The sequence below is a fragment of the Merops nubicus genome, unplaced genomic scaffold, assembly GCF_000691845.1.
Source record: "Merops nubicus isolate BGI_N331 unplaced genomic scaffold, ASM69184v1 scaffold49750, whole genome shotgun sequence".
NCBI lineage: Eukaryota > Metazoa > Chordata > Aves > Coraciiformes > Meropidae > Merops > Merops nubicus.
In genome coordinates, this window is record NW_008585824.1 from 6,328 (window position 1) to 16,964 (window position 10,637).

Below are 10,637 nucleotides of genomic sequence, written 5' to 3' on the forward strand. Positions count from 1 at the left end.
TCTCTTTTTTGGGCAAAAGGTAGCTGTTGAGAGACATTGTCATTACAGAGGCTGAACTCATCCATCACAGCAGAAAGGAATCACATAGCAGATCTCTAAATTTTAAACTGTAATAAAGAATATACCAAGAAAAAACATCTGCCTTGCAGAATGTTGAAAGAGATTTTATCTACATTTCTCCAACTTTAACTCTTCTGTTTTCCTTTTACATATTTATAGTCAAAGAGCCAATCAAAGGTTTCCTTACATTGTGGTAGCCTGCATACACCTTACAGTACTATGTGCTGGATCAGACAAGTGGCATTAAGAAGCACACTTTGGCCCCTGTAGGTAAGAAACTTAAGAGAAAACTAATAAATTCTGGGTCAGCATTACCTCATCCATTTTCTTAAGTGCACCTGATTTTCTTTTCAAATCAAATTTAATGTTTCATAAATATATCATACCATATTACCAATGGAGGAATTTATCCAGAACTTATGAACTGTAGGTATTTTAAGTTGTTTCTATTCACTTGCTTTGGATTATTTTAATTTTGCCTGGTTTAGGCTACCCCTCTCAAGTGCAAGGAATTTATTTAGCTTCAGACTGAACTCTCTCAAGCTCTTGTTTACTGTACAGGTACAGCATAACAGCAGATTAAAAAAAAATAGTTTTTAAATGCCTCCATTTCTTGCATGTGAGAAGAGAGTGAGTAGCTGGTGGAGGCAGATCTTTACTCCTGCTGGAAGAAATGGCTTCAATGTCAGCTTGCAATTCACACGTATTTAGCTCAAAAATTTGTTTCAGAAGTCAAGTGAATATTAACATGAGAAAGGTGGAAGGACATTATGATTCACAACTCTTGACTGATCAGGGATACTAACATATCTAATTTTCACTGGGAGAAACCATATTACAAATTCTTTATAAAATCTGGAGAACTTTTAATTTTTTTGTCTATTATTATCAGATCAGTAGACATTGGCCAATATATTTTGTCTGCAACACACAGTATACACAAATAGCATTTTGGACTAAGGTAAGAAAAGTAATTTTCCTTGTGTTATGAAATGTACTAAGATATAATGGAAAAGGTAACTTTCAAAAAAAAAAGTAACTTAATCTGATATTATAGTGGGATTCAAGATATTATTGGGTAAAGATTCTTGGGCTAAATTTTCGTGGCTTAGTGATCTATTGAGATCCATTTGTATCTGTTAAAAAATAGTGTGATGAATCTATTCAACAGAATCAGTAGTTATTCTGAACATGAGTCTCATGCTCTTCAACATCAAAGTCATTATCTTTCTTTATCTGAGGTGTGTCCCAGAAAGCACCATGAGAAAGAAAATTAGTTCTTAAGATCAAATGGTCTGAAAATTGAATAGGTAATTTACAAAATCTCAAAAGGAAGTATTTGCTTATCTTGTGAACCACAAACATAATTTCTGAATTTAATTTTGTTTTCTGAATTCAGTCTTTGAAATTCCATGTTTCACCTAAAGAAATCTGCTTAGCTGTAGCTCATTTAAATAAATAAATAATTAAATAAAAGACTAGTAGTAGCAGTCTCAGTAATAGTGTTTATTTTAATTAAAGAAATTAACTGCTATATCACCTAACTGTGAAAATGAGTTCACTTGGAGATTATGGGCATAGATAATAACTTCAAATATAATTGTTTAAAATATTGCATTTAAAACTATCATTTGCACTGTATGAATACTTCCCATTTGTGGAGATTTGATCTAAGGTGGCCAGTTTCATACTGAAGAAGATTAGGAGTTCTTACACAATCTGTTAACATTGCTCCAGCCTGGGAATGGTATTCCTGCAGAAGGCCAGTAGCTTTCTTTCATACTGCAACTTCAAAAAATTTCTCCTGTTGTAAGTCTTCAGTTTCTCTAAATTCCCAGTTCTGTGATTGTTTGATATCTGCAGTATATCACTTCAACCCTGATTTCTGAACTGTGTGTGTTATGATTCCATTGAATTAAAGTTATCCATCCCATTTTTTTTTTGTATGACTGTGATCTGGCAGAATGAGGTTATAGCAGTCCACTACTTTGGACACTATTTGGAACTGAGCTTCATCAAATGAGATTTGTCATGCCATCACACTGGTCTGCAGGAGCAGAATACACGCTGTTGGCACATTTAGAAAGACAGTAGTTTGCCTGATCCCTTTGGAATTTTAGTGTTTTGTTTTGTTTTTCATGGAATGAACATAGAAACAAAGTTATTCAGTACAACCCAACAGGAAAGTACACTGACATAACTGCAACATACTCATTCTTGGGAATCCGGCAGCATGCTAAGAACTACAGCCACTCAAACAGATGATACTGAGACTCAAAACACATTTAGGAAAAAAAGCAGAGCAGAAATGAAAATAGTTTTCTTTTAGACTTCTCCTGCAATATATCAACTTTGAGTTATATTATAAATTAGGAAAAAAAATAAAACAACCCAAAAAAAACCCACCAAACCCAAAAGATACTGTAATATGTCAAGCGTTCATAAGTACCTCTGCCACATAGCTAATTGCATCCTTCAAGTTGAGTTCATGGAAAACATTAAGGATCTGGTCTCTTGATTTTTGAGCAGACCTTCTCATCAGTACTTTACTGAGGAATTTCCTATCAAAATTGGACCACCTGATAATTTAAACAAACTGTGTTAATGGCAACAAACAATTTTAGTTTCACAGCATTTTTAATTTAGCATAAATTATATTTCTATCAGCTAAGCAATTTTAAAAAATGGTGAATGTGGAAATGTGAGGGATTAGTGTTTTGAAGCTTTTCAGTTAGCATTTGAAGAAGGTTAAGGAAAAGCCTGCTACAGAGTTGTGCAGCTGTCACAAAACATTTAATGGTTTCACTTACCAAACAGCAGGAGTACTATGATTAAAATACCCTATTGCAGAACTGCAGAGAGAGTACTCTGAGACATCATGCTATCTTATTTTTCAACTCCTGCTTAGGCAGTTATATTTAATAGCTTCATTCTAAAAGTTTAATTTTCTTTCCTCCTTTGGAAGGAAATATGCTTTTTCTCAGCGGTACTGTAGGACAGCCAGCCTAGAAAATCAGTTCATAAGAATGGTGTCCTTCTGCAAGCACTGCCAGAGGGCCTTATTCATGCCATTGATGTACTCTGGGGGTTAGAAGTGATGTGTATTTTCTGTGATTTACACTTCTAAGCTTGTCTGATAGTAGGATATCTGCTCTTTCATATTTAGACTGCAGAAGATAAAGGCTGCTTTACATTCACCTACCTTCCTCAAGATTTTCTCTAAAAGGTTTGAGGCACCATTGGAGACTACTGTTCAAAGTGACTTTATCTATCTTGCCCAAAGGCTATTTTGAGTTTAGAACTTTTTATTTAAATTGTTGAAACCTTTTTGTTGTTGAACATTATTCACAGAATTGATAACTATTCCTCTTCTCTAGCCAAAGCATCTAAGAAACAGTCTCTAATTCAGACTACCACATCTGAGCATACCAGTGAGGATGCTAGGGGCTGCCAATTCTTGAGGCAGCAGGACTTTCATGTATATATAGTCCAAAAGAAGCATATTTAAGGTGGTCTCATTCAAAATACCTTAGTCATCAAACCACATACTCAACCAAGAATCTGGATTAAGCTACTCCTCCACTTGTTACTGAGAAAGATTACTTTTTAACAAATGTCTGAAAAGAAGTAAAACTCTAATCTGCCACTTTAAAAATATTTACGTCTATCTTCAATACAGTATTTAAAAACTGGGGATGCATTCCCCTGTCTTGGAGGCTGCTGAAATTAATTTCCAAAAATTTAGACCAAAAGAAAGAGAATGTTATATTTGGGATGCCTCATGAAAGTTCTTCACAGCCAAAATGAACAAAGAGGAAAAGGAAAGAAAGGAGACTGTCCCTATAAGTGGGTACAGATGAGCAATTCTGCTTGAGCTCAGATACAACCCAGCTTCAGCCTAGGAGTGGTGTGGTTACATGAGCATAATGCTAAACCTAAGCTAGTAGACTCAGCTTGTTGGCAAGGGCTGGGGGAGCTCTGCAGAAAGCTAGCAACCATATGGCTTTTGGGTTGGAATTTACATGTTGAGTCAGCAGGACATTAGCAGACCAGAACTGTGACTGCATCTATGAAGTGGCCTAACTCCAGGGAAAGAACTGCCTGACTTTAAATAACACTCTAAAAGACATCCAGTCTAATGTCCTTTTTTCACACTTATTCCTCTAAGTTGTGGAAGTCTGCCCATCACAATGGTGACTCTTCACATTAAAGGAAAATGTCTGAACCTTTCAGCTGAGTATTAATTTCTCTCCAGATGAGTCAACTATAAACAGAAGGAGATTGAAATGATCCATAATATAAATTATTAATTTCAAACTAACAGGCTTAAAATAGCTGAGCCATTTCAAAGCACCCTCTGCCATCACCTTCAGAGGTGTTGAACACATCCTTTATAGAAACAGGATAAACAGTCAGCACAGTTGTAGCTGAGTATTTTTAGTGTCTCCACACACAAATAATCATCATGAAGTGTTACAGAGAAGGATCAACATTAACATTTTAGGTAAAATCTTGTGCAAATGGCCAGTTCTCAAAACCTGAGAGAAGCTGACCCATGGATGTGAACTGAGGCATTTGCAAAGGCTTAATCTGGGCTATGGAAGAAAAATAACATTCCAGTTGTACTGGAGAAAAAAAAGTTTTTCAATTTTTGCTATATTTTCTGTGGTTTGGGTATATAACCTTTTAAACTACATTTGACATCCTTGCTGTACCTAAACTGATAGGCCTGAAAAGTTGTAATTTACTGATAAGATGTCCTAGCCCTATTTCAGCATTAAAGTTAGTTACTACTTACTTGTCTCTCAGATAATTATGTCCTATTTGTCCAGAAATGTCTTCTATAGCAGAAAGAATGTGATCAAAGGCCTAGGAAAGTGAAAGTAAAATTAATAACTTTACAGAAATAAAAGGCATAATTATAAAATAGCTCAAGTTATGTCAGATTAGATCAGGTGACTATAAAGAATAATTTTACTGCTGCTAATTTTTGCCAATATTGCTGCAGATTTTTTTCCTCCCATTTACAGAAACACTAACTGCTGTATGCTTTTCTTTAAAGATCTTGAGCTTTCTAACCAGTTCTTCACAAATACACTAACTATTATTGAATTAAAAGGGTCTCAGTGAGCCCCCATGTTAACATTCAATGTAAGACTCTCTTCAGCAATTCATTTTACCCTCTGCATTTCTGCTCTGTGAAGTACATCAGTCACTACTAGTGTTGGTGATGAAATCAGCTGCATAATTTCCCTAGTGTTTTCTTTTAGAATCTCAGGAATCCATACTTTGCAGAGTAGAAGTAGGCAGCATTCTTCTGATATCTAGGGCAAAATCCCATGCTGGGTATGTTAGATGACTTATTGAAATTTCTAGGTTTATAACTCTTTATTCAAACCAAGGCAGCTGCAGGTAGAGTTTGTTCTTTTTCTGTATATGGTGTTAACGTTTCACTCTGAACATCAGAGTGATTACTGCAGAATATACAGAGCATGCTAGGTTTAGAACAACATGGATTATAGGAATTATTCCTGAACATAATATTAGCTACTGCCTCATGAAATATCTGACATAGAATTGGAGAAAATAGTATTATAAATAAGCTGTCTCCCTCATACTCTCTGAGAACAGACAGTGCTTCCTTTCTCTGAAGGCTGCAATTTGTACAGTTCTAGGAGCACTGTGGCTCCTAAGACTGTATCTTCCTAGAATATTCTAGGAAGAGGTTACTCAGACCATACAACTTTACAAAGTGTTAGGATTAACATTACTGCCCAGCCTGCACTAATAACTGATATGTAAAGGTATATCCCATAAATGTAGACAGACCGTATTTCTTCACCTGGGGGAAGAGTCCTGATTTTCAAATAGTAAAATATTTGAACAGCAATTTTAATTTTAGTTACTGGATAACAAAATCATAATGTATTTATTCAGTAGTCTATAAAAAGTTCCTCAGAAAAAAATCTTGTCTGTCACTAAGTTGTTAATTCACTTCTGGAAGCCTCCAGTGTGAAAACAGACAAGAGTAGAAGCTCATGTAAGTATGTATTAAATACTCAGTGCAGGATGGCTGTGTAGATTTGAAAAGTTTATGAGGTAAAGAAGGCCATGAAAGGTGTTAGTCTTCCATCCTTTAACCTATATTTTCATTGAAAATGTATGTTTTCCTTTACTGAAGAAAAACTTTATAATGTTGTGTGAAAGTGAATTGAAAGAGGTTGTATTTTAAAATCTTTCAAAAGGTTAGAGAGAGACATAGACACGCACAGAGCTCTGACACTGAACTAAAACTATTACCATGAGTCTGGAATTTCGGTATACAATTAACATCTGCTCTGGGCAGCAGACTACTTTTCTATCTAGCTACTCCTCTATGCAAGCTACAAAGCCTGCTTTCATGTTTTCCATAAATAAACAATATTTAAGAAGGAAAAATAAATTTACTTCCACATTTTTGCCCTAGCAGTCTTCAGTCTAACATTTTCCTCTTTTAGATGAAGAGAAAGAAGCATATTCCCCAATACTGTCAGCCCCATGGAATTCTCAAGTGAAAGACCTCCAGCTGAATATTCCCTCACTGGACTCAACCCAAAGACAAATTACACCCTACAAAAAAATTTTGAAATGCTTGAAGGGTTTTGCACTTGAAATTTGATTCTTTCCTCCCTTCCAAAAAGAAATTTTCTTTAATGTATTTTTTTTTAAAAAAAAATAATAATTAAAGCACTCTGTAAAAATCCAAAAGATATCATAGTTTGAAAAATGTCTTACTCTGCCATGAAGCTTCTCATTCAGTTTTGGCTCTCTGTGTTCAGTTTTCTTCACTTTCAGCCACTGTACCAATGGCTTGATAGTCAGTCCCTAAGGATTGAAATATGTTAATAAATACTTAGGAATTATCTTAGCCTTTCTTCAAGATGGTTATTGTTAATAAGAAATATAGCGGTTTTGTATGTGATATGATTCTCATACTTCCTCAGTTGATCTCTGTGCCCTTTAGAACATAAAATGCAATATCCTTAGCTCCTGTTATAAAGGTTTAAAAACACACAAACCAGTAGAAAAATATATCTTCTGTAAGAAAAATGTGGTAGTGGAAAGGTAGTTTAAAGTGTCCCGCTTCAAAAGGAACACTTTAGTGAAACACTTTAAAGTGTTTCCCATACCACTGAATGTTGTATTTTCTGCATATATCAGGAGTTTGTGACCACAATTAAACTTTCTAAAATAAATTTGAGAACAAATTCCAAGCAAATATATACTGACATATCTCCATTTAAGTCAATGTGGGTTTGGGTTTTTGTTTTTGGTTTTGTTTTTTTTTCATCCAGAAAGTATTATTTTATTTGGATGTTAAACACTTTCCTGTCCCACTGCTTACTTTTGTATTTTAAAACAAGGACTTAGACTTGGACAGATCAGCTTAATGACTGTATTTGCCCATAAAAAAGACTGTTCCCTGTAGTTTATTCACAGGAGGTGAAGGATTTTTAATCAGATATTAACTTGAGCACTATTAATACCAAGCAGCTAAGACTGAACTTTTTTAGCACAGAGGAAATTGTGTTTTGCCCCTTGTGGTGCAATATGAAAACATAAAATAGGATCTTTGTTACTAAAATTACAAATTCAATTATGCTTTCAGTTCAGTGAAACAATATGGAACCTTCAGCTGAGTACTGCTTTAAGCATACAGTCCTTTTCAGGGACTCCTTCTCCTTGTAAGAAGCATGCTTAAGAATATGAATTACCTGGAAAATAACAGTAAAAAACACAACAATGATAGTTGTGCTGACAAACAGGTTTCTCTCTCTCACTTTGTTCTCATCCAGAAGTACAACCAGGGCAAAAGCAACCGCTCCACGTAGTCCACCATAGGACATCACCACCTGGTCGATTATCTCCAACTGGACCATTCTGTAGTGGTTAAGAATCCATGTCTGTAAAACTACACCTGTGAAAAACAAATGCCAGCATATCTAGAAATATCCTTATGAAATGTCAATATCACAACCATGTGTATCAGAAATGGTACTCCCAGTCTGCTTTCATAACAAATTCTCTACACCATCTACATCTTCCTCTGTATTGCTACTCTACCAAGGAGGGCAGGCCCACTTGCTACCTTCCCCTTGTTGTTTAGCCAAAGTAATTTGATGAAGCTTCTGTGGGCCAGTAGCTCTTCTGAGAGTGTTACCCTCTGGCATAAGCACTACAGGTGAAATGCTGCTATGTCCCGACCTTTGAAATTCACACCTGGGAAAGAGCAGAATTTCTAGCACCATAGTCAGTGATATACACAGGATCTTTTAACAAAAAGAATAGGTTGAAACAGAGCTTATCTGGGGAGTAAGTGTGATAGTCTTTACAAATCACTAAAAATGACATATATGTCATTGTCTTATGGAGGGTTATGTATTATGCTAACACTTTGCTCAGGACTGCAGGTGAGATGCTGCCTGCTGTAGGAAACCTAAAGCTCTAGAAAGTACATCTCTGGGAGCTCCCAGCACACCGTCGGAGAACAGCGTCACCGTTCCTGGGAGGAGCACGGGGTGTGTGTCCCACTGCAGCAGGCCACAACTGCCAACCAGGCCAACAGGTGGTTTTCTTTTTCGAGAACTTTGAACTTGATGGTACAAATGTTTTGTGGTGCTTTGAAAATAAATTCATTTCACCAGTCTGACTCCTCCAAGGGTATGAGACCTGCAATTAGTAAGGCCCAATAACATGTGTTCTTTAGTATTTTATCAATGCCTAAGCTCAATCACTTTAGTGGCCGCATATTGCTTTTGCTGAATATTTACTAATTATTGATGACACTTATTACAGGATTGTTAACCACTCGTTCAAGGAAAACAAGAAATTACTAGGTCAAGACACTGAAAACTTTTTTAAGCAACTCACACACATGAGTGGTTACTGAGAGGTGGCTAAATGAACAATGGTTACAGACTGTTGTAAAAGGGGGACATGGGGCCAGGCCCTTCATTCAGCCCTGGAATCTCTAAACAGTATCAGAATACAGAGTCTAGGGAAACTGACAGCTAAACAGAAGCATTACTTTTTAATTACATTTAATTCAAGAAAATCAAGCAAATAAACTAATTTAATTTATTTCCAGATGTAAGTACATACACCAAATCACTATGTATGTCTCTAGAAGTTCTTAATTCCATGCCTTTTTCTTTTTTAATATTAGCACCTTCGCTGTTTCACAGAACAGTGATTAAATAATAGAACTATATGGCTGGGCAAATTGTCATCGGTATTTTGAAATGCCCGCAAAGTTATGTAAGCCCAGTAAACCAACAGTAGGTAATCCCTGTTTGCTACAGTCTTATTTACTCGGTTTTTCACCAGTCCCTGAGAATTATTTCTTAAAACAGAGAACCTGCAGTGTAATTATGTATTGTCTTACATCACTGTGTCTCAAACCTGAAGTCAGCCATAACATTAGCTTAAGACAATCTCTTTATTACCAAATTGAGAGACCTGAAGGAAAGAGGTGGCTGACAGGACTGACATTTTTTGTTAGGCTGCAACTTAAAGAACAAAGTCCATTTCACTGGGAGATTTTGCCAATATGTGCTGGATCAATAAAGGCTAGCCACTGTGTGTTTTGTGTTAACTGCTAGGCTAGTCATATCCTCACACATCATCAAAAGTAAAATCATACTATATTTTCAGCATATGATGAAGCTTGCTGTAGAGATCTACCCTCCTAACCCCAAAGCAATCATAAATTCAAATGGCAAGAGAATATGTAATTGCATCAGTAGTACGATACCAGGATGAGAAGAAGATCATCCCCTTACCAATGACTCTATATACTGAGATGAAGACCAAAGTCAACAGAATAAAAGCTGTATTCCAAACCCAGATATTTGGATTTACAGCTGAAATTCCTAGGAACATGAAGATAATAGTTTCTGCTCCACTGGCCATCATTTTCATGGTATATCTCACAGTTGTGGAAGATTGTTCAGATATGTTAGCCTTGACGTATTTCTGACAGCAGATGCCACAGAAAGTTATCCTAGAAAAAAAAAAATCCAAAAACCAAAACGCTGCAATATTTAATAGTATTTCCATTTCTCTATCACGTAGTGACACAAAAAGTACCATCAATTCCTAAAAAAAAAACCCATAACCACTCAGGAGCCACTGTGGAGTCTAATCTAGGCAAAAGTATGTTTCAAACATTTATCCTGAGGTGCCCCTGAAGACAGCATTTCATCAGATTGTAACAGACATTAATTCTCTTCAGATTGCCAAAGTGCTTTACATGCAAAATTTAAAATCTTTGGATTAGACACAGCCTTAAACTAATGAACTGTTTGCAGCAAGATTTTCAGATCTTGAATATACTCACTGTAGCACCTACAAACATGACAAGCAAAACTGCCAAGAAAGGTATGCCAGGAATCAATGGATACTAAAAACCGAAGGACCATAGAGGTACTCAAGCCAAACCAGGCAAAATTTAGGCAAACCTTAACAGGCAAGTCAAGACAGTGAGGACAGAGAACATTCACATAATGCCTTAGGAAAATATTAGTCTAATTGCAAAT

At 35.9% G+C, this 10,637-nt stretch overlaps 1 protein-coding gene across 1 annotated transcript in view; it reads right to left on the reverse strand.

The window, feature by feature from the left end:
• SLC9A3 (solute carrier family 9, subfamily A (NHE3, cation proton antiporter 3), member 3) overlaps positions 1-10,102 on the reverse strand; it is a gene marked incomplete at its 5' end in the record, with an annotated part of 16,026 nt that extends 5,924 nt beyond the window's left edge. The window contains 5 exons of the mRNA XM_008948387.1: positions 2,510-2,639; positions 4,859-4,929; positions 6,835-6,924; positions 7,815-8,017; positions 9,882-10,102. Coding sequence (XP_008946635.1) covers positions 2,510-2,639; positions 4,859-4,929; positions 6,835-6,924; positions 7,815-8,017; positions 9,882-10,102 — 715 coding nt within the window. The remainder of the gene's footprint in view (positions 1-2,509; positions 2,640-4,858; positions 4,930-6,834; positions 6,925-7,814; positions 8,018-9,881) is intronic.
• Between the last annotated feature and the right edge of the window lie 535 nt (positions 10,103-10,637).